This window comes from Bemisia tabaci, chromosome 2 (assembly GCF_918797505.1).
Source record: "Bemisia tabaci chromosome 2, PGI_BMITA_v3".
In the NCBI taxonomy this organism is placed as follows: Eukaryota; Metazoa; Arthropoda; class Insecta; order Hemiptera; family Aleyrodidae; genus Bemisia; species Bemisia tabaci.
The window spans coordinates 26,248,615-26,272,988 of record NC_092794.1 but is presented as its reverse complement, the minus strand read 5'-3'; the positions used below and the strand labels follow the sequence as shown (position 1 = coordinate 26,272,988).

Sequence of the window (24,374 nt, the reverse complement as noted above, 5' to 3'; positions counted from 1 at the left end):
AGATAATTTTGCGTACTTCATTTGCTTGTGAACATACCATAAATGCTAAACTCACAGGCAGATGAAAAAAGTAAACTTATCTAGGAGAGTATCTACTTACTTTAATCAAAATAACGAAAAGAAAAACGTTTAAAATTAAAGATTTTGCAGACGGCTTAATCTGAAAATGTATGTGCTTGCCACAAATGTAATTCTTTGTGATATTTAGTGAAAAAGTGCAGAGTGCTAGTCTCATTTTCAGATGGAGGCAGGTTTGACAATTGAGGGGTACAAGGAGATGATAAAATACTAAAGAGACAAAGATCCAAATGGCATGAAAAACTGTACCTCATATCCAAAAGAAAGAGCCATCACAATGATCAAGAAACCGAACACAAGTTCCAGTTTTCTTAAGCCATACTTATCGAGTAACAGAAAGGTGAAAGTATCGACTACCGTTATCAAAACGCCCATCCATAGTGGAACACTGAAAAAACAAGTAACACAAATTTAAAACTACCTGTTAAGTGAATGGTACATAACCATGTTACCGTAAAGTGACCCTTGTGCTTAACAACGGGAATTCAGTTAAACAAATTTAGGGTCTACAAATTGGCATTTGAGTTGTTGACAGAAAAGACTGCAGTATTCTCAAATCGCTGTTGGCAGATCAATTCATTTTTGTACATGTAGTGGGTGTAAACTTGTATTTTATTTAGACACTCTTCAACCCCAATTATGGAAGATATAAACTTTAAATTAAATTTTTTATGAAATTATTATTCATGTACTGAATACATGTATGCCTGTCATGCAAGAACATGAAGTAAAACAAATCTTTTCGTGGCAGCTCACCGCAGATACAAGAAAACATCTGAATTCCTCTCTTGCTTGTTAAATGCATAGATACAACCTTTATAAAAGTACCCAGAATTAGAACACTTTAGAGTTTATTACTTGTCAAGGGGTTTAAAAACTCATTAAAAGTCACCTTGGTTCAGTTGCTCATCAGGGATTCTTATTCCTCATGTTAGAGAAGAACGTAAATTTAAGCTTCGTTATAATAATTTCGGTATAAAAATTTTTCAGTCTAGCATCTGAAAATGAACTATGTTTCAAAAGTATGATGAAAATGTATAACTTACAATTTATTAGTAAGGAGATATATAGCTATAGCTGTGCCGATTACTTCTTGCATGTCAGATCCAATGATGGCTACCTCCATCATGAGCCAGAGAAATAGTCGTGGCGCAGTGCGATATTGACGATAGCACATTTCCGCCAAATGTAGACCAGTGACAACACCCAGTCTGGCAGCAAATCGCTGCATGATTAAACCTAGGCATGTTGCACTTAAGAGGACCCATAATAACTGAATAAAAAAGATAATGGAAAGCTTTATTAATTTACAAAAGGAAGATCAAAATAATGATGTGGCGATCAAAAAGTACCAATTTTTTCAAATGATGGACCAATGTTTCATAAGCTAATTGCATTTGTTGCTCAAAGATACTGAGACTTCAGCTAGAAATAGAAACAATGGTCTACGTGCCAAAAATTACGTAGCATACTTAAAGCAATATCACATCAATAGCACTCCTTTCAAATGAAGACACTATACTATGGTCTATTATTCTGAACAAATATGATTAAAAAATATGATGAAAATTAGGATACTTTCTTTATTTTATTTAAACTATAATACTGTAATTAAGAATGGTTTGGATGCTTCATATTTGTAATATCAAAACAAAATATTCTTATACTAACTTTATATTTTGCGACAGTCCCTGATTGTAGATCAGATTGTATATTTCCAGGATCAAGGTAGGCTATGCTCATCAAGAAACCTGGACCTGTGAAAGCCCATAGCTTGCGGAAACTGAATGCAGCCTGAAAGGAAACAAAAATGTCAAACATTTCTTGACAATTTTTAGGAGACAAGAATAGGTGTAAATACTTTTGGACAAGTCTATTAATAAGTAGAAATCTTATTAGTGGAAAAGCAAATATGAGGAAATGACAGTGCAGTTTGCGATGATGCAGACTTCCTCTTAAACGATACTTCTTAATTTGAACACTAATTGATATAGATTATCTAAATTCCTATGATTTATCTCCTCTGTTTGAGGGTACTTTGTGAAATTATTAAGTAATAAAACTGGCTTATTCCCCTTTGAAAAAACGAAGTAGTAATAGAAATGTTGAGGTTCTGCAATCAATGTGCGTTTTCTCCAAGTAAAGCCATCAATAAACAAGTAAATGAGAAAAGTGCCGTCCCAAATTTTGTCTTGTGCTAAAGTCAAAGTCGAGAAAGAGTATTTTGAACGTGATAAGCTATCAAACTCTGCCCTAAAATTTGAATCTTATGGAGAAATGAGACTTCAAACCTTTTTTTTTCAATCAACCTTGATGGAACTTAAGGAGTTTCTGTTAAATTCGGTCCGATTGGACATATTTCTGCCAAACAGAACTATGTGCATTATGATGTGAACCTCGTCATGCATATATTCTTATTGGACTCAGGGTTCATGTCTTAATGCACATTTGGCAGAAATACGTGCATTTAAGCTATTGATATTGCTCCAGAAAAGTCTAATCCATCACGATTACTTTTCAGGTCCTTCCATTTTACAGGCACTCTGATAATAATAAACAAAAAAACAAACTTACATCCTCTGTTTCTGGTATGATCACTTGAGCATCTTTCATATACGCAGATCTAGTCTGTAGCGTTGTTGTTTCCGTCGAGACATTGCGGTTCGATTGATTTTTTTCTTGATCACTGGTATGATCTCCTGGGCAGTCCCCATCCATCGTCGGCTAAAACAAAAAAGATTTATTGCTGGACAAATATAATTTAAAAGACATAAACTAATATACTTCACAAATAGTCCTGAGCTCGTAAAGTCAACACCAAATAAGTTAACACACCTCTAGACTGTGACAGAAGATCCAGCATCTTGATTCTTGTCCTTAATTGTAATGCTAGACTGGCATCACAAGATGTACTGTCACAGTTTGAAAGTGCGTAAAGTTATTTCGCATGAAGTCAATGAAGTACTTAATTTGAGGTGAAAAATTCTGATGAGGAAAAGCACGCAGGGATTTTCAATCTAGACCTTGGTTATTGACCAATCAACTGTAGAGGCAAATCACTGATTTCCTTTACACTCGAGGGAAAAGAGCACTCTTGAAAAAATATAAGGGACACAAAAATGGAGAAACAAATTTGGCCCAAGGTTAACATTAACCAAAAAACTCTTGTCCTTGTCCATGTTTCCATTTATATATTGATATGTAGCAGATATTCAGGTGCAATACAGGGGGAATGGACTTAGATGCAAGCAGTAATTAAGGTAAATCGAAAAATTAGATCAATCCTGAGACTGCTGCTACCAGCGGACTGACGGCAACAGAGTATATTGATTCAGTTGCCGGCGTAACCACTTACATAACTCATTCAGAGAAGTAATGTGCAAGGGACACAGCTCAAGTTAAAAATAAATTTCTGAAGAGGAGCTAACAGGGGACTGACTGGCCAATTATGAAAAAAAATTAACATCCTTTAGAAGAAAACGGCATAGGTGGTATTTGATGCAGAAAAGCAATGAATAAGTGAACATTTGAAGCCATAACCTTATCATAAGTACGTAAAACTCTACTGTGCCCAATTAATGATTAAAAAAAGAATTGTACAGATGAATGGAAAATTGAGGGACTTACCAAAAGCATGTACTGAGTATTGGACATGACATTATCGTTTATCATTCAAAAATTTCGAGTTTCATCGAGCTCAAAGTGACATTTAATACACGGAGTGAGCAAAAAGTGGCAAGCCAGTTCATGGTACATAGGGAGAGATAAGAGCCAACAAAATCCATACTCAGCTCAAATAACTGCAAACTATTGGAGGAGATAACTTTCTTGATGATAAAAGCCAAACACTTTAGAAGAGAAGGCTGAGTAGGCAGGACTTCAACATGCTTTCAACTGGTAACCAGATTTCTAGGAAGACTCGTCACCAAGGGCCATTCGAATAAATATGAAACGTTTCCCGTCAATTAAATGGAGAAAAATGAGGAAGCTATGTAAGAAATAGAATGGTTACTTGAGAGAACTGTTAGATCATAGAGGGAGAAGACTAAAACCGATTAACACAACCCTAAAATATCAAAATTTTCGAGCACTCACGAAAGTCGAATTCAAAGAACTGATAATTTAACAACTGTATCTATTACTGGGGTGACGATAATTTCTGCACAGAAACGACGAAAAAGTGATAATACTAGTATTAGGAGGAAAACATGGTTGTTATGTCAGGTGAGAGAGGTGAGATAAGCGTCCAGAACTTCAGAATCTGAACTTGTGGAGGTGGTTTCAAGAGAACATAACCTCGAAGATTATTTACATTCGACATAGCGGACTTTTATTTCCGGGTGGGCCTAGGAGGGGGGGTGGGGGCGGAGGGTTTTACATGACGTCATTTTTCGCAAAAAATTGCAGCAGAATCGATGTGCATCGTCGCGACGATAAAACTGCCTTTTTAAAACGCTTACTTCAACGTGGCCATTTGACAATTTCTTTAACTTCGTAATTTTATCAAAGTCATTTTTGCTTAACATTCTGGTGATCGGAAGAAGGGTCAGTCCTCTCCCCGTCCATAAACAGAAATTCGAATTTCCTTAGATTTCTAAAAAATTTTTTTAAAAAAAAATACAAGTAAAGCGCCCTCTTCTTGTCAAATAGGTATGACGGACGACGAACACTCCCTTCAATTTCAGGATGCAACTATTCGAGCTCCATGGATGTTCGTGTTGCATACGCGCGAAAGTGAAGGCGTTTTGACTTCAGACACTACCAGCGCCGCTCGGCGCGTTAGAGCGAGTCGGTGAGAGGAGTTTTACAAAATATGGAAACATTAAAAGCTCATATATGGATGTTTAGAGAGAGCGTGGAGGTTTTAGAGGAGGTTTCATTGATTTTCTCAAAAAATTGTCTCCAAGGGGCACGCCGCACAGTAGATCGAGTCAATGAGAAGGATCGTACATGAAATTTTTGACTAAATCTGCAAATGTTGATGTTTATTGTGTTACATTTTAAATTTCAAAGGGTGTACACGGTAGAAAATTTTACGAGAAAACCAATGGACCCACTTTTAGAACCTCAGTTGTGTCAAGTTTGTGTAAACGCGTTTTATAACTCCGCGGAGTTATGAGCGTTTAAAGTCTCCAAATTTTGTTCAACCTCTCCTATTAACTCGATCCACCACGCGCCGTACAGTTTGAAATGCGAAGAAATTTACATCAAAATTTGCAGTTTTAGTCAAAAATTGTACGATGTTTTTTCTTCGAAAGGCTCGTTTCATTGTGCCGCGGGCTTTACTGCGAGGATCTCAAAAGAAACAGTGCCTCCAATTCTTCATGTATACTTGTTGAGAGGAAAAATATAATCTTTAAAGCAACCGGAAACAAGTGTTTCCTGTTGATGCAGCGATCAACGTCTTCGTGTGCCATACTGCCGTCCTATGGAAAAACGCCGTATGAACCTCCAGGCGTTGCCAAATTTCGATTGATCAAACGCGAATTTCCTGATAAAATTATGAATATTTTCCTTCCAATTTTTCAGATAATATCGTTCACAATTTCACCTAAAATTCCTGAAAATTTCAAGGAAAAATATTCATAACTTTCCTCAAAAATAAATATTTAACTGAGGGAAATTTGGCAACTCTCGAATGTTTATACGGCGGTCTTCCTTAGCACGGCAGCATAGGCCGTGCCGTGGCCGCTTGGCGGTGTCAATGGTCCGCGGCAGCTCGGTGTCAATGTACAATATTATGTGCCGTAAAAGCGTATTTGAATAAATTAATATAAAGTACTAATATATTTATGTGTTTCTGATTCTTGTTAACAATACTTCAAAGGCATCTTTTAGGCACGAATATGGTTGCTCTACAAATCGTGCTCAGCATAACGCCATATTGAAACTGAAGCACGAAAGATACTCACACCGTACACCTATGACCTCCTATATGCTACTATTCGTGCTTTATTAGATATCTTTGTAATATAAACGAATAATTGAAAGCTCTTTGTCGTTTTGGATCTTCGCAGTAAAGCCCCTCGTTACCGCCGCCCACTCGATCGAGTCAATTAGAGAAGTCGGACTTGAAATGATTGACTAAAACTGCGAATTTTGATGTTTATTTTGTCACATTTTAAATCTCAAGGGATGCGAATGAAAGAAAATTTTACGAGGCAACTAATGAAACCACTTTCAAAACCTCCAAGTTTTGCGTGTACGGAGTTAAAAGCGTTTAAAGTTTCCGAATTGTGTCCGATCTCTCCTATTGACTCGATCCACTGTGCGCCGCGAACGGCGAGTGCGAGGACAGCCAAAACGCCTTCACTCCCGTGCGTATGCAACACGGACATCAATGGAGCTCGAATAGTTGCATGCATAGGGGTTTTCGTCTAATGTCCGTCGCATTCGACCCCGACTAAGGGCGGTTTTTTTTTGTTTTCAATTGCACTGTAACTTAATTTCAGTGTTGTAATTATGCCGATGAAGTAAACTGTTACCGAGTTTTATCACTACATGGTCAATTTTCTGAATAATACTTTGATTGTTTAAATATATAACAACGTTGCTGTTTCAAAATGTGGCGTGCAGTCCTCACCTCCTCTGATCTAAAAACGACAAATGCGGCATAGTCGTTTCAGGGTCACTTCAGGGAAACTTCGATCGCGCATATCTCAACATACAACATATTTCGACGGTGTAAGTCGGCAATCACAAAACTCGGTTTGCGACGTCGCAGACTTTGTCATACTTCATTTATTAAACAGAAAGATACTCAACGGCAATTCTTTTAAAACTGCCGTGATTTTTCTCCTCTGTATGAAGAAAATTCTGCAAAAATTCAAGGAATGATGTCAATTTGTTCTCTTTTAAAAAATACTCGTAACATAAAGGCGGAGATTTTTCAGACACTGCAAACGAGTTATGTGATTGCCAACTTACACCGTCGATTTGTGATTCCCCTCCCCCCTCCACCCGGTATAGGCTCTTTGTCAGGGTTGACTTTTAAGGACTATTTTGGCCAATGTACAAGGATTTTAGGAGATTTTGTACCGAGGAGTACTTTTTTAGGAGGTATTTTTGATTAGTACCGAATGAAGATTGACGCATGCTCGCATGATGACGTCCGGTTAAGGTCAGCGTCGCGTCGTCCTAATTGTCCCTAACGAAAATTTCCATGGTATCCAGTTCAAAGGATTATCTCGTCAGCAAAATATACAGCTTTAAAACATTGAGATCCACCACTCGAGACTGAGAAAACAATTCAGCAGTAAAACAATCGACAATAAATCCAGATCTTCTCTTCCGATTTTTCCCCCGCGTACGTGCCACAGAGCACGTTCATACCCGCCTCTGAAGTACCGAGTATGAATCTCGAGATTCGCAATTCACCGGATAAGCTAGAGTGGTAATCCCACGCACTTTAATCTCGGGCAATTTTTCGGGATCGGTGCTCCCTTTCGACGGGCCTTCTCTGGCAAAGCTCGACCCATCATGGCGCCCTGCCGTGCTTACAAAGAGAATGATGTAGCGAAGAAAAAAAGAGCCGAATGTACAGGGTGATTCAGGGTTAAATGGCCAGACTGCAGAAGCCGAAACACCCCCAAACCCCCTCTTAAAATTGAGATTTCGATTTTTTCAGATAATTTATGAATTCAGGGCGTAAAAGTACAGGATAGTACACATTTTCATGAGATTTAGTTCACGACCGTTGCCAAAATTCAGGAAAAACGATTTGCTTTCCGATTTTTTTTCTTGGGGAGGGGGGGGGGCGCGTAACTCCGACTGGGGGCACTTTCGAAATAAAAACTTTTTACGACAAAAAAGTCTTATTTTGACCCATAGAACAAGAACATATGCTCATACAGTCCAGCCGTTAACCATGGATCACTCTGTATACGAATGAGTTCCGTAGGCAACAAGTGGTTGACACTGCCGGGAGGTGGGAGGAGGGGAAGGAGGGCGAGAGGGTTGTGGGGAGGAGGATGGAGGAAAGATGACTTTTTTGAGGATTTTACGGACGTATTTGTGTTGAAAGGATTCAGAGACGGGTGCGAGAAAGCAGAAGTTTGCTCGCTAGTTGATCGCCGTAAGAATGAATGAGAATTATAAAGCGCCAGCGACGTCAGTGGCGACGAAGTCGCCGCGGTCGCACATGGTCCGCTTTAACTCGTGAGCCCTGTCCACAACACTCTTGTCACATGCTCACGGCTCATGAATTAGAATATGGTGGGGCTTAGTTTCTTTTGATTAAATGTCAAATCCCACTTTTCCATTCTGCCAAAAGGAATCACGCTCACTTTTACTCTGTTTTTTATGCAGCTTTTACCAGCACACCCTATATTTTGCCACTTGTCTCTAGTTCCTTTTAGCATAAATACGTCCTTATGACCCCTCCCCCCCTCGTAAAGCATACGCAACACAGGAGTGCGCCCCCTAAGGAAATGCTAACACACAGTTCACCCCCCCCCCCCTTTAAGTAGCGTCTTGTGAAGAATTCTAAATGGAAAATTGCCACCTCGTGATTTGTCACGATGGGATCATAGCTCAGATTTTTCGAAAATCTGAGCTATGATCCCATTCTAGTGTAACGGGTCCGTAACGCAGCTTTAAGCAACCCCCCCCCCCGCCCCATCCCTCTATATCGTTAAATTTTTCATGAACAGCCTCTGATGAACTCGCTCTAGAGTTTGAAAGGGAGCTAATGACCACAAGCAACCAGTACTGACAGAGGAAGCTTTGCGATTTTGACTGATCTCAGGATGATTGCTACGTGGGCATGTATCTGAACAAAACTATGCAACAATATGGAAAATAGGACGAAAAATATTTAGATATCACAAAACTCATACCTTGATTGGAACTTCAAACTTTTCGCTGATCGTCTTTTTGGAGAAAGAAAAATCAATAAACCTAATCGTTCGAAATTATCACAAAATATTCTGGGACGAAAAAAATTAGTAATAATTCCAAGGAATAGTGTTTGTCGGTTTATTTCCGGGGAAAAATTAAAACAAGGCCCTCAGTGACGACTAATAAGCGATCGAAAATGTTTTTAATATTATGACTGGTATGCAACTTTTTGTTAGCTGTGTCAAAATTATCGCTCGAAGGGGCACAACGTTTCCTCAGCTAGACTAAACCCATACCTCACACAAACACATAGAGAAAGTTACGGACGAACAAGCAAGTTCCAAGTAGCTGATTTACAGTTGTAACGCATTATATTTACTTAGACTTGGATAAGCGACTGGTTTACTGACTTACCGAGCCATTTTTGAGGTTGGAGACTGCTTTAAATCTCCCATGATTAGAGTTTGACGGCACCATCGCTACTTTAAAAGTTCCTAGCGTCTAGTTATGATGAAAATTATCGAGTGCCAATAAGCAGTTGGCGATTTTTCACTTGTGGTAGTTAAACTTCACTCTTCTGGGCATATTTTGGAATTCGCGTAAAGGTTTTGTCCAGCACTGACGAAAACACCAAAAAAGGAGAAAACGTCATTTTCAAAAGCAGTAAAGAAGAAGAAGAAGAAGAAGAAGAAAGGGTCCGACAAATTGAGGATATTACTTTCAGCTACTCATAAACTTAATATGTACGGTTAAATTTCCATTAGTTGGTACGATATCTCTGGTTGGTACGATTTGGTTGTATTGATACGATATCTCTTTCATCAGCAAAATTGCACTGTTATTCATGTAGAATTTGGCTCATGTTTGTGCACGATTAACGAAATCTTTCCTATATTTGATCCTTAGAGATTCTTGATATGTAAGCTCGAGTTCGATTGTCTCGTTACTCAAGTAGCAAAGGTTACAATAAATTGCAATTACATGGTAAAAATACAGCTGTTACATCAAAGTGTTGTGCATGTTGTCTATTCACGATTTGAAGGGGCTTCTCTTATCGAAACCACAATGGCATAAAGTAGTTTTATTTGCATTGCAAATTGCCGACATTTTTCACACATGGAGCTCAATTTTTTGCTCGCTTATAATCAGCATTTTTTGACCAAATTACGTAAAAATATTATACATTTATGGTCAAAAATAGCAAAATATTGTCATTTTTGTTGCACCGTGCAATTTGGCTGAGAAGACCGAATTTTCGTCACCTTTATTTTAAAATATTTGTCACAGAAATGAGATTATTTTTCTTATTTCAAGGCAATCTGGTGTGGGTAAAAGGAAAGTCTTGTGGATCAATGGGAAGGATCCTTGTATCGGTTTTAAGGCAGCTCTTCCGGTGTTGAAAATATTGGTCAACAAGATCGTTGTAGGAATTGAAAGATAAATATCTCTTATTAACACCTGATAAAGCTTAGGCTGCTTTGAATTTCTACTTTTTAGTAACTGCACTAGTAAAATAAAATAACAAGCTATTATGATAAGATCATCCACACGAACCCGTAATTGACGTATGTACAATACAATGTAGAATGAAGATAAATCACGATATTTGGCCGAATTCCACGTACTTTGATGCAGTGAGCGATCCGATTAGATTAAAATTCAAACAAACGAAAGGTCAACCGCGGCCAAGAAAAAGGTGAATCAGTGGAAAAGTAGGGAAAAAAAGGATCGAAACAAGCGAAGTATCGCGTAAACAAATGTCGGCTAAAGCGCGGGGTTTTCACGGAGCCGGGCGGACAGTAAACTTTGACTCGCGTGGAAACGCAAACTTTGATAAGCCAGAAGCATGATTGTTCGGCGAGAGATTAAGCTCGGTGTCGATGACGTCCTCCCACCTGAACCGAAGAGGATACGTAGTCCCGGGGGAGGGGGAGGGGGGGAGGGGGCCCCCTTCTCCTAAGGGATCAACGGAAGGGGGCGGGGGGACCGGGTAGGGAGGGCTGAGACACGAAGATTAACCGCGCTGTGGCGACAGATGCCGGGACTCCGTTGATAACGAAAAAATGAGATTTGAAGGAGAGGAGGCATTCACAAACGTGAAAAAATGTTGCCGCACGGGAAAATCCGCCAAGAATCCTCAAAAACATTTTTCGGGTAAAAAATCTGCTCGCTCATACATGAGCTCAGTTGTTGTCAGGTGGTAACAGAGACTGTAACTCGAGTCATACGTACGACAATATTGTGCTGAAAATCGAAAATTCGTGTACGGATGATAATCTGCTGAAGGGATGATTAACCTCCCCCCCCCCCTTACATGTAAAATTCGATTTTTTCATGAAGAGAGGCACTATGCCAATTTAAACGTCTTCTTGAAATTTTTGAAGTCTTGCCCCTCCTCTCTTTCTAAACATTTAGATGACGTGGTCCTCTTATCGAGCGAGTACTTCGATCACCGCGTTGCAGGTTTCATATTAAAAATTTTCTGAGGAAAACCAATCAGTATTACCTCTTGAATTTTGTCCAAATATTCGTTTATCCTAATCAAAGTATTCTGTTCCCAGTAATTGTTTTATTTTCTTTTGGTTGAGTCCACGTCAAATAAGTTTACGCATTTTTAGACTGCGACAGAAGATCCTCTATCTTGATCCTGTATGAACTTTCCATGATAAAATAACGTCAAAGAGACGATCTTTTGCCGTAGTCTGAAAGTGCGTTAACTTATTTGGCGTGGACCAACAAAAAAAAAAAAAAAAAAAAAAAAAAAGAGAAGAAAAAAGATGCAGGAGAATATGAATTATCTCAACGGGAAAAAATTAAAAAATTAGGTTCCCCTAGAGCTCAATTATTAGTCGTTTCGATAAAGTATAACTTTTTCTCTCCTTTTCCTTCTCGGTGGCTCCTCCTCTGCTTTTAGGGTATTTGGGATCCCGTCAATACCAATGAATGTTTTAATTTTGGGTCATCAAGGCCACTTTCAAATTAACCCTGCTTTATTTGTGTCATTAAAAAATTACTACTTCACTCACATTATTTCTCACTCGTTCAAACCATTTAGTGCGGTCGAGTGTCGAGTCATCTTCACGTGTGATATGTCTGCAATCCAGCTAGCGGCAATGTGCCTATACCCGTAGTCGATTAGTTGCCGCAAATAACTCTCGCATTGCGTTTGGTGTGATGCGAGAAGTATTCATGCACTCTCGTAGGCGCCAATATGCGCCTGACGCCGACCGCACTGTTTAGCGCAATGCGTGAAGTATTCTTGCAGTCTCGCAGGCGCTGATATGAGTTTGACGCCGACCGTACGGTGTTTGACGCGATTATTTGAACTCGCGTTAGGATGATCGCAGCTTAAAAGGCCCATGTTGTGCTTCGACGTCGTATGAGCATTCCAACTTTGCCTCGTTTCTCCCGATAAAATATTTTTTCTGAAAAAAGTTAAGAAAGTTCTCTATGTTCGCTTTTTTAAACTGACTGAACCATTATTAAACAAGGTATAAATTTAAGCACTCCTCCAAGGCAGCAGAGGTTCAAGGAAGCCATTGAAGAAACATTGTAACAAACACTTGAAGTATTTCTTTCTGGAAATCAGAACGGAATTTTTGTCTCTGAGAGTGTTTATTAAGCCCCTCGCTCAAAGAGTCAAATTACTTATTTTAATTATCACATAATCACGTTTGTCAAGCTGTTCTAGTGTTGATGCATGAAACAACCGTTGGAAGAAAATGAGTTGTCATTATCGCACGGCAGTGACCTGCGTTAAATCATTATTTTCGGGGGGGGGGGGGATTCTTAAATATAAGTGTTCTTCTATGTTTTCTCATTAATGTGTAACTTGTACATTATGGCATATACATAGGCTGATGTAGATAACATGCCTGTTCCCCCAAGACGAATCCGTAATGGGAATTAAGCTTGAAGTTTACGATTAAGTATTATGATTCATACGGATGCGATGATACCTGCTTACTTTATGTATAATTTAAAGCTCATAAAATGAAGATGAATAATTGTAAGTGTGGTGGAGTTATTCAGAACTCAAATCAAACTAGATAAGAGTTGGTTTCGATAACTTTGGTCACTCATTCAACTCACTTCAAGTGGTTTCTGAGGGCCTAATTAACAGAGACTGTAGACGTTAAGAAAAATAAGTGCAAGAGATGGGGATCCTCTGGGCCGCTCCACTCGCGTAAAAGAGAAGTTGTCGAGAAAACGTGTCGAAACAGTGCCTAGTGGTACATGTCCGGCTTGATATTTTGTTATTTCAGTGAATTTTACTTGAGGTGTGGAAAGTTTTCAATTTTAATTTCATTCTAAAATTTTCAACAACCACACGGCGACTTCGTGGAAAGAAGTGAATTTTTGCTAAAGTTTTTTAATTTCGCAGTTAATTTAGATTTCTTCAGTTTTTTATAGTTCAGAGAAGTAAAGCAAGAAAAATGCAAAAAAATTACGGCGAGGCTGAATTTTTCCATGACTGATAAATTGTGCCGTGCAGAAGAAAGCTCTCAAACAGTCTCTACAGACCAGGAGGAACTTAATAACTGATCCTTGAAAAGCTCCACATCGCGGAGTTAAAGCAAGAACCCACCGCAAGATAGCAGTACCACTCAAGTACAACTCCCGTGTGTGGACAGGCATTTCACCAGGTAGCAGTAGCTACTTGAGTGGAGAACAGATTGGTATATAGCACCTTGGGGAGCGAATTTATTTATATCACTGCAGAAATCGTAAATTTTGCCACCTGTAGGTTTTAATGTTTCCAAAATTAGATGGGCGTGGTTTTGGTTTCTAACTGTAATACTGTTTTCGAGGGAAACATTACCAGTAAATGAGGACTGAGCTGAACTGGAAGGATCAAAATTACAATATATTGGGAAAAAATAATTAGGAGTACCTAGTTGTAAATAGTAAGGACGAGTACGAACAGCCGCATATTTTTTAAGAGTACATGGAAAAAATGGACGTATTTATGCTAAAAGGAGATATGTGCAAGTGGAAAGATGGGGTGTGCTCGTTAGTTGGGTCATAAGAAACAATGTGGTCAGTGGATATAGCTCCTTTTGAGAAAATTGAGAAGCGGGATTTTCTATTAAATCAAAAGGAGCTAAACGGCAAAATATGCTAACTCATGAGCCGCGGGCATGGGAAGAGAGCCTTGTGCACAGGGCTCACGAGTTACAGCGCCCCGACGACCATCTCCCCGTCGTTAGAGTGCGCACTCATTGCCGCTGACGTCACTGGCGCACAATTATTCCCCATTCATTCTTATGGTCCGACCACTAACGAGCACACCCCATCTTTCCACTTCCACATATCTCCTTTTCGCATAAATACGTCCAAATAGTGTAAGTTGTCTTTAAAATATGTGAATACGTTTATAACTACGTCGAACCATGGTTTTACCTTTAATACTTATTGAGTTCATGGGACATGGAAGAATAAATGTTCTTCTCCGTTAAACTCGATCAGCCTATTGTGCTTATTCGGGCTTTAAAATTAGTTTACTGAACTGTTTACTAGAATTACTCGGCCATAATCTGTTGGACGTGGAAAAATGAGGAAACAGAATTGCAGGAAAATGAGTGAGTAGTCGCGGAAGCATGGGACTCCCCCAATCACGCGGAAAATGAGTCAGATTCTGACTCTACCTATTTGTTGATGAGACCCTGGGAAGCCCCCGGGTCTGATAACACTAACAATTCAATACACTATGCCGGAAAAGGGGACATTCAGTATCGGGTCCAGGTCTACTCTTGGCTGGAAGTTAAGATTTCTGATCGTAAGGGTTCGGTTTGAACTCAAGGCAGCATCAAAAATCCAGAGAGCATGCAAAAAATAATAATTCGTACATGGGGATACAAAGGGAAGGGGGGCAGGGAGGCCAGGCCCCCCAGAAATTTTTGATGGTGGGAAAATCCTTCGTGATTATCTCTCCTCTTAAATGAAAACACAGTGTTTATCAGTCAGTATTTTTCGGAAATTTTCATCAAAGAAGCCGCAAAATGTGTCCAAATATAGTAAGAATCTTTAACATTTTCCAGATGTGTTGAATGCAACGATTCGAAACTGCAGAAATTGATGGAAAATCTCCGACACGGAAGGCTGAGAATGTGTCCAAATATACTAAAAATGTCAAAATTTTCCGGATGTGTTGAATGCAAAATTTTGAAAGTAAAAAATAAACGTAGTTTTTCCCACAGAAATTGATGGAAAATCTGCGTTACGGGAGCCTCAAAATGCGTCCAAATAGATTTAAAATTTTAAAAATTTCCCAGGGGAAGCCCCCCTAATTTCCCTCTCAACTGGGAGGTATGGAATACCCCCCATAGCAAAATGCTCTAGGTACGCCCTTTAATTCATATATATTATTATAGGAGACAATTGGAACAAATCGAACGATCCTAATCGACGAATCCCCATATTAGCAATGCTTTTTATTGATCAAGGTCATTCGATATAGATTCAACGATCGAGTCGCTGGAAGGTGATCTATCACTAATTCACAACGCTTTCCACCGCTGAAGTAGAATGATGCGATGATCAAGGAAAAAAGGCAACGAATAAAAGCTAAATCCTGACCGTGGTATGCGGTTATGCACTTTGACCAGCCACACCTGTACTGCCGTACTGGGATAAATGCCGTATGAGCCTTTAAATGTTGTCATATCTCCTTCAATAAAAGTCAAATTTACTAGGAGAATTTTGAATATTTTTTTTTTCACAATTTTCAGACAATTTTATTCGAGATTTAGTCTAAAATATCTGAAAATTTCAAGAAAAACTTTACAAAACTATCCTCACAGCTACGGGTGAAATTCGAAGAAATTTGGCAACTCTTGAATTTTCTTGCAGCGTTCTTCTTTAGCACGGCAGCGTAGTCATAAGACTGCACGCTGTGCATTGGCAGAGGCATACATTACAAAAGTTTGCCTCACTGAGGAAACGTGCACTTTCCGATGTAAGCGGACAGACTATAGTTGCACTTTAAAGGCGTTGTTTCTGCCAATGTCAGTGCTGTCATAGACAACCTACCAATTTGTTTTGTTTTTCTTAGAGTTGCATGGATTTTAGATCATGAATTTCAGATGGATTTGTAAGGAATTTGAATGTTAAAGTTTTTGGAAAATATTCACGAAAAGTCTGAAAAAGTGTTCGAAGTTCATTTATCATTTCAAGATGTTCAAATACGCAGCATTTCATAAACTACTAAATAATGTTTATAAAAAGCTTTTTCAAGGCCATAAAAATTCTTTAAACAACCTTAAATTGTTGAACTTGAGCCAACATTTTACGGAGGAAAATTTATATGTGTAAACCCTCTCCTCGAGAGAAAATAGGAAAAAATTCTGGAATTTCAGACCGAGTGAGAATAATTTATGGACGATCTGTCTTAGCATTTGTCGAAACGCCTGATTTGACACTGCTTGCAGTTGCGACTATGCTCACCCCAAGTACCAAGTAGGCCTGGGAGGCCCGCAACGGGTTCAATCCTTCCTTGTACTTCACTCGAAATAGATTCGGCCACCCATTCTGAATGAATAGCTGTAGGTACAAGCATAAATTGACGTATTTCTGCCAAACGGAACTAACTCAACATGCATTGTGGCGTAGGCCGTGTTATGCATGTATTCCCTGGTAAAAATTGGCGATGAGAGCTGCGTTTCAAAATACCATAGGAATTCTTATAGCCGGCTAAAGGAGGCGACAGAAAATCATGTGTCTGGCTGTAGAATGCGGAGGAAATCACACGGCCAGGCTATACGAAGCGATAAAAAATTATGCAGCCGGGCTATAGTTCCTATCGCCGGGCTTTACACTTGTATCGCCTGGCTGTTGCTTTTTCGCCATCGATTATAAAAGGCTTTAAGATATTGGGTAGAAATTCGTGCGCTTTGGAAATCATTAAGTTTGATACGGAACTACCTTAATATTTACAAAACACACATCATATTTTCCTTTAAAACATATTTTTTTTCATCAATTAAAAGGAGAATAATCCATACAGGATGTGCAAACATTTCAAAATCATGAGTTGAATAACGCTGACTCCGCCAGATTAAATATCAGAGCCTAACACAAAGCGGAACGGCGACGCACCCGCGCCTACAAACCTAACAGGGATACTTCACGCATTGCGCAACGCGTGAAGTATCCCTGTTAGGTTTGTAGGCGCCAATGCGCGTTTCGCGCTGGTTGCTCGCCTGCCGCGCCGCAGCGTTCCACGCCACGGCGCTTAAAGCAACTATTTCACACCAGAGGTATTGCACAGTATCATACAAAACTGAAGGCGCTCTAATATATTAGGAATGGCAGGCATCCATCAAAAGTACGGAGCTTTCCTCGCAAAATAAATCAAGATACTACGGCCCAAAAAGAGAGCAGTAGTCCAAAAACTCCCTAAGTCCTAGCATCCGTAATTAGTGCCGTTTAGCATACACTTTATCGCCTGGCTGTTGCTTAATCGCCATCGGCTATAAGAGGCTATCAGAAATTGTGTAGCCGGCTATAGAAGCTATTGGAAATCTTACAGCCGGCTGTAGGTCTATGGTATTTTGGAACACAGATTCTACTGCCAATTTTTACCAGGGTTCTTATGGGTCTCAGGGCTTATGGCATAATGCACATAGTTCCGTTTGGCAGAAATATGTCCAAATGAATATCTGGCCAATATGAAAAACACGAAATGACATGGAAAAGAAATTTTGTTGATTTGCTTGCCGGGAAAAAGCCCAGAAGTTTCATTCCTGCGATTCGAACTCGGGACAAATCCCATTAAACGTCCCGAGGTGATACTAGCCTTACAGGACATCCCCCTGCGTTTCCTTCCAGAAGGAATCCAATCAATCAGCTTTTTCACCTATCAGCCATACTAATGGAGTTTTTAGGGAGCGACCTCGAATGGGCCTGTTGCAAGGTGCGAGAATTGGCGAATTGTTAACTGATGCCAATGGCAAATTTCACGAAAAGAACGCTGGTGCTATCAATAAATCTTGAAATCACCTCCCAAACTCAAAAAAAGCTGTTTAAGGAACAGACTTTTTCAAAACGGGCTTTTTTACGCGGGAACGGATCCGGTACACTTGTGACGTCACAGTGCATGATAAACCTAGTCTCCTCATCAAACGGCTGCAAATTCCGTACGGAGGAATACATTGTGAACGAAGAAGAGACCAGGTTCGTCGTGGACTGTGACGTCACGAGTGTACCTGAACCGGACCCGTTCCCGTTCCCGCATAAAAGTGACCGTTTCCAAAATCCGACTTTCGAGTCGTTTTTAACGTCCAGCCCACACGTTGTTTCGGCTCTCAAACTGGCGCTAATTCTTCAATTTCTCAGCCATGTATACACGAAATTCCTTGAAAATTTCAGAATATGATCTATGATGTATCCAAAACACATCGGTTGCCTTCAAAGATCGGTGGCCCGACGATATTTTAAAGGCAACAGTCAACAGTTCCATGGATGAGCCTCTTTGAAGCCCCTAGTTTGGGTGCGGGCTGGACGCTTCAAAGTTGATTTTTTGGGGGTTTCCGATGGTCACAAAACTCCGGGAAAATTCCGGTGATATTAGGACCCCTCTTTCTTTCGATAAAAACAATAAAAGCATAAGTGCAACAGGCCCATCCAACTCCAAGATTGCTGAGGGTATACCCAATATGAAAAAGGTGTTGCATATGAAAGAAAATTGTTCCTCTATGTTTAGTGTTGATGAGCAGTTTGGAGGACAAGGCGCATAAGTGCCGTTTTTAAACAATTGAGATATAATGATTTCAAGTACAACTAGTCTTAATGCATACTCTGTAAAAAAATTGCCTCCCAAATTCCAACTTTTAAGCATCAAAAAGTCAGTTTGAACTTTCTTTCCACCGCAAGGATCCAGGTAATTTCGAAACTTCCAACACGTATTTCTCGAAATAGAAAAAACCGCACTTATGCGCCTTGTCCTCCAAGCCCCTCAAATTACCTTGCCACTCGAGTTGGGGACATGAGTTTCCGGGGGTCCGTCGGTGGGGTCCGTAGGTTTGAGCTCCGTCAGCGGGGACGGGGGGTCCGTCGTCATCCTGGAAGAATCCTCAACCGGTGCCGGCGCACATCACTACACAGCAAACACAATAATTGGCGAACAAATCGTGTGAAGCGGTTCACGGACACGCATTCATGGTCATTGGATGACGATGACGTCATCGACGAAGAAAAGATAAATAAAGCCGAGGCTCGGACATGTAATGGACAACGGTGGAATAAAAACCACGAGGCTTCCGCTCCTATGCTCGCGCGACTGATGCGTGCCCGGCGTCCGGCGCGGCGTCTAGGCTCGACGTCGACGTCGCGTCGGCGGTGCGGGCGCCTCTACTTGTCGAATCAGTAATGAGTCTGATTGCCGTTTCTGCCGAGTTGCCGCTCTCTCGCCTGAAAATCAAACCTCGCAACGGCTAGACTACCGTGCTCCGGTGGAGCACTCTATGAAAATTCAAACGTTGCCATATCTCTTCCTATAAGACCTTTTTTAAAGAAAAGTTATGAATAGTTTTCATTTAAATTTTCTGATTTTTCAGATGGAGGTGCGCAGACATTTTTTTGAGAATGGAGATGTTGCATGTGTGAGGAATTTGCGATTTGACAATTGATTCGTATGTAAAAGTTCGCGAGAAACACGATAGTGCCACTGGTTTTCTTTGAAATTAACTCCCAAGCTCAAAGAAAGCTCTTAATTTAAGGCCGAAATGGAGGGGATATCCCACACTATCCTGAAAGTCCACCTCTACATCAAGACAAACTCTCCATGCAAAGATAGGGAGCAAATACATTGACAGGGTTGCCGTGATTTCAGTTTAAGAGTCCCAAAATAAGGTGGCAGCCCTGTCAATGTATTTGTTCCCTATCTTTGCATGGAGAGTTTGTCTTGATGTAGAGGTGGACTCTCAGGATAGCGTATGGGATATCCCCTCCATTTTGGCCTTAACTTGAGAGCTTTTTTGAACTTAGGAGTTGATTTCAGAGAAAACCAGTGGCACCATCGTGTTTCTCGCGAACTTTTACTTAAGAATCAACAGTCGAATCGCAAATCCCTCATACATGCAACATCTCCATTTTCTGATTTTTCAGATGGAGGTGCGCAGAAATTTTTTTGTGAATTTTGAAAAGAAAAGCTCATAAATATCTTAGAATGTTTGCATTTAAGCAGACGAAATGCGGCAACGCTCGAGCGCCCATACGGCGTTTTCTCTTAGCATGACTGTAGAACACATTCACATGGAGATTATATCAATGATGTCATGTCTAAGCCGCACAAGGATTGGTTTAACAGTTTTGGACCGCTCATGAGGCTCGTGAGGATAAACTGTAATACATCATTAATGGGGGAGACGGCAACATTCGCATTTCGCATGCTCCTACACCATAGTCTGTATAAGGATTTGAGTTACCTCCGCGGCTGAGGCATGCAACCAAACTTGCTTCCGAAAAGAGCCGGTTGCGTGAGTCAGCAAATTGAAGGGGATTCGAACTGGAGCCAGAATGGGTCACTTCGTCGCCCCTCTGACGCAAGGTCGTATCTCGTGAGCTCTGCTCTTCGTATAACTCTATGCTTTCCAGATCTCATGTGGAAATAGTGATACACTCTTACGTCAGAGGAGGAAGGGAATCCGTGTGAGACCTAACTTGCAGTTCTTTGCTTGATCTATAAGTCTAGTTCAATGACCGATTTGCGATCTACTTACGCTGATTTTGGTTGATTCGAATGGGGATCATGAAAGGACATTTTACATTTCAATCTTCAAACGTACCTTAATTTCTCACCAATTGAGGAGCTTTCCGGAAAAAGGGCACAGAGCAAAAAATATCGTTTGAGAAAAATGCATTTTAAGTTTCCATCACTAATTTCTGGCTACTGATGGTACCTTTCATCGCAGTTTGGACTCCCGATTTCGAACGAAAGTCAGTATCAGTGGCCATAGAGTAATGATCAAAACTTCAAATGCAATTTTTTGCCATGTGCCCTTTTTCCGGGAAGCTCCTCAATTTCAGAAGTTTTTGATATGCTCAACGTGTTCAGCTTGAATTTCAAGATGTATTCTGTGTTATGTTGCCTATTTTAATTATCACCTTATCCAGCGGTTAATAATATTTCCATACTCTCGCAGCTCAGTCATTTCAATCAAAACCGTACTCTTGTGCCACATAAACCAAGTTTTTTTTGTGAGCAACATAGCTCACTTGCCTCGAGAGAACATAAAATTTCTCCTGATGATTTTATCACACTTTCTATAAAGTCTATATCGATAGAAGAATTGATGTGTTTGCAATATCAGCGCTCACAGTCATCGACTCATGCGGTCTATTGAGCTCGAGGTATTAGCAGGGGTCAGTGTCATTGTTGCCATAACTGTTAGTGTATGTTAAATCAGCCTATATTCCACTCAGTCCTCATTGGAAAAAATCTGTAAAATTATGCACCTAGTGGCATCAGCGTTTGTCATTAACTGACGGTGCATTATTCGTTGCACTCTACCGCTGATTCTCACAAACCGTAACCTAATTAGACGCTCGTAATGACTTATTCGATGAAAGAATAATCTTTTTTTACAGCTGATCTTGTCGATTACCTGCTATCTATCAGTATGAGAACAATGCTTGTTTGAATCATCATCACTAGATCTATACTTAGCATACTGCTCCTTTCTGTTCTCAGAACGATTGTTTTATTACCTTTTGTTTTTAACCACCGATTATAAAAAAAAGAGAATTTCAATAATTCGCCGAAACATCTAGAGCTCAAATAGTGTCCCTCTAAAATCTGAATGAGATTTTAGAATTCGGCTGAAATAAAGAAAGAAAAAGCGACAATGAAGGAAGCTGGTTGAGTGCAAAATAATTGAGTGTCATACGCACCTTCTCTCTTTACTGCACCTTCATTTTCAAAGGTATGCCACAAAGTACTCTACGTGCAACTTCAGTAATATCATTGAATTTTAAATGTTCTCTCGATCTTTTTAGGCTTTAATACCACGGGACTCTATAAATTTTGAAGTTCATGTAAAGTTCACTATAAAATCTGTATCAATTTTTTGAGTAAATTAAAAAAAAAATGCTTTCTTCAATTTTTTTGAGAAATTATGTGGACCCTGGAACACAAGCAGCACGAAGATCTCACCAAATCAGTTAATGCTTTTATGTCTGCAGTTGTTTTAGTGCCGCTATCTACCAATGCATTTGAGGAAGGGGGGGGGTGAACACATACTTATATTATGAACAAGTTTTTCAGGGACATAGTAGAAGACACAGTAAATTATGGTGATTGAAACCAATTTTATTGACGAATTATGTATAAAACGGCGAATGAGAGTAAAAATACAATGTAAAAACAATAAAAAAGTTCATTAAGAGTATTGTCGTTCCGTGGATATCTTAACTTAAAATACATATATTTTATATACAGATCTAGTATTCACTATTTTCTTTAAATTCGGGTCAAAGAAGGTTAATTTTTGGGCACTGACTGAAAATACGATCGTACTTTATCTCTTTCATCATGGATTCCACTGCAGAGATAATACTCATCTTTTCTGCAAGTACCAGTGATTCTATTTTGTGCGTGTATGCAATATCATACCTCGGTTGCCTTTTGGAAAAAAGTGAAATGCAACTAAGTTCTAAGGCATGTATCGATAAAAAGAACTGGAATTTCAGCGACTTGAACGATTAAAAAAAAAATGCAGTTTTCATAAGATTATGTTGCAGAGGAGAAAAACAGTCCAACATATATGCCTATGGATCATATAGTTCCCTTCCAACTATTATATTTTATTGCAGTCTTATATTTGGTTAGATACAACTATTGCAAGGAGTACTTAAGTGCCAAACTAACTCTCTGAATTGATACTAACACCAATTCATTCTCACGTCAAAACATTCTAAGAAAGACCAGTGATCATTGTGGAGAAAATATGCAGACAATTTGTGTCGAAACAATGTCAGCGAAACACGTTTACGCATTCAAATGTGAAAAATATCGAACTGGTACGAATTTTCGGTTGGCCACGCAGTAAACCATTGCTACTATGCATATATTAGCCAAAATCAGAGGAAATAATCGTTTCAATCCAAAATACTTCCTTGGAGTAAAAAAAGTTGACTACACAGTCTCTTTATTATATTGAATCTCAGACTTTTGTAGTTGAAGGACCTTCGCGATAAAATCGTGGTTACGAATATGTCTAATCTTAACTCATTGTCAATGATTTGCATGAGCGCCGTGTTTGTACCGCCAAGCGATCGTACGATAGAGATCGACCGTCTTGCACTTTCACAACTACCTGTATCGAGTAGCTGAAATTTGGTCGTAGTCGATTGATTTTTCGTGTCATCACGAATCTGCAACATGGAAAATTAAAGAAAGCATTACTTCAGTAGAATGAGCTAATTAAAAGGTAAAATCTCATGCTTTCAACGTTTAAAAAGGCAATTGGGCCTCAATGCATACATGAAACTTTTGAGAATAGTACATGTTTTACTGCCTCGGGGTTTTTTTTTTTCAACAATTATTTGTATGAGATGTTTCAGTTTCACAAGCGTGTTGGTATCAATAGTGGGTCTATAGACAAGGTATGAATTAGAGCACTACGCAACATGTTCTCACTAAAAACCAATTCACTAGGAAACCGATACCCGCAACGAGGAGTCTGGAAGTCACCTCATGAATATTGTAAGTATGTTTACAATTAATATTGGTTGGACGGCAAAAGTACGAATGACGCCATTACAGCTAGCGATCCAACTTCTCCTTAATCTGTGTTAACAATACTTGCTGATATCTCGTCCATGAATTGATTTCCGATGTTCCCGTTGCGTGAATCGTTTTTTACCTACGTAATATTTTGAGGAGGAAAACACGTGACTTTATTTTTGTTCAGACCTTGTCTAATGGCCCATTGTATTCAGATTCAATCATATATCCGTGAAAAAATAGTACTCGCAAACTAAATCGCAGAATAGGAATCGCTCTCTTAGGAATTTGGTAAAATTAATCCGATGGATTGTATATTTGTTGAGCGTTGTCTCCACTCGTCAAAATGTGTCAAAATAGAAGCTCAAAGCGAATCGATTTCAGCGATAAGTGGCTAAAAATTGGACTTGATGCTATTGATGAGTGTTGCAACTCAAAATAGAGCGGCGCGACTCTTTTTTGATCAACAATCGCGAACAGATCGTATTTATCGATTCACTTTGAGCTAATGAGCTTCCATTTTCACGCCATTTTGACGAGTGGACACAGGGCTTTAAATCCAAATAACTATTATCAAATACTGGATAACTACCTCAGGTACTGCCATCATTGAAGAGAACGCTAATAGAGATCGTGCGGAATTGCTTTTCGCTTGTTCTGTGATCATCTCGCTGTCCTGTTTCGGGAGGGCAAGGTGTTATGTAACCGTGGAAAAGTCCAGCGAGACAAGTTT

The 24,374-nt window shown here is 39.6% G+C and overlaps 2 protein-coding genes across 13 annotated transcripts in view; both read right to left on the bottom strand.

Annotated features, from left to right (window-relative positions):
• Positions 1 to 19,204, bottom strand: part of Mvl (solute carrier family member malvolio) — a 33,284-nt gene extending 14,080 nt beyond the window's left edge. For 5 of the 10 annotated variants that reach the window (XR_002008919.2, XR_002008920.2, XR_011899277.1 and 2 more), the window contains exons 1-5: positions 18,881 to 19,203; positions 2,653 to 2,802; positions 1,750 to 1,872; positions 1,125 to 1,351; positions 328 to 466 (exon numbers count right to left, since the gene is read on the bottom strand). Coding sequence is in view for 7 of the 10 variants with exons in the window: in XM_019044598.2 (XP_018900143.2) it covers positions 328 to 466; positions 1,125 to 1,351; positions 1,750 to 1,872; positions 2,653 to 2,802; positions 18,881 to 18,976 (735 nt within the window). In the remaining 3 variants the exon portion in view is untranslated. Of the gene's footprint in view, positions 1 to 327; positions 467 to 1,124; positions 1,352 to 1,749; positions 1,873 to 2,652; positions 2,803 to 3,705; positions 4,347 to 9,330; positions 9,544 to 10,470; positions 10,760 to 18,880 lie in introns of those variants that run through there. The other 5 variants (XM_019044595.2, XM_019044594.2, XM_072297042.1 and 2 more) reach the window with 5 other exon arrangements.
• A 3,000-nt stretch (positions 19,205 to 22,204) lies between these two features.
• Positions 22,205 to 24,374, bottom strand: part of LOC109032517 (protein NDNF) — a 37,645-nt gene continuing 35,475 nt past the window's right edge. For all 3 annotated transcript variants that reach the window (XM_072297038.1, XM_072297040.1, XM_072297041.1), the window contains exon 10: positions 22,205 to 23,289. In XM_072297038.1, the coding sequence (XP_072153139.1) occupies positions 23,139 to 23,289 (151 nt within the window). In that variant the 3' untranslated portion in view covers positions 22,205 to 23,138. The remainder of the gene's footprint in view (positions 23,290 to 24,374) is intronic.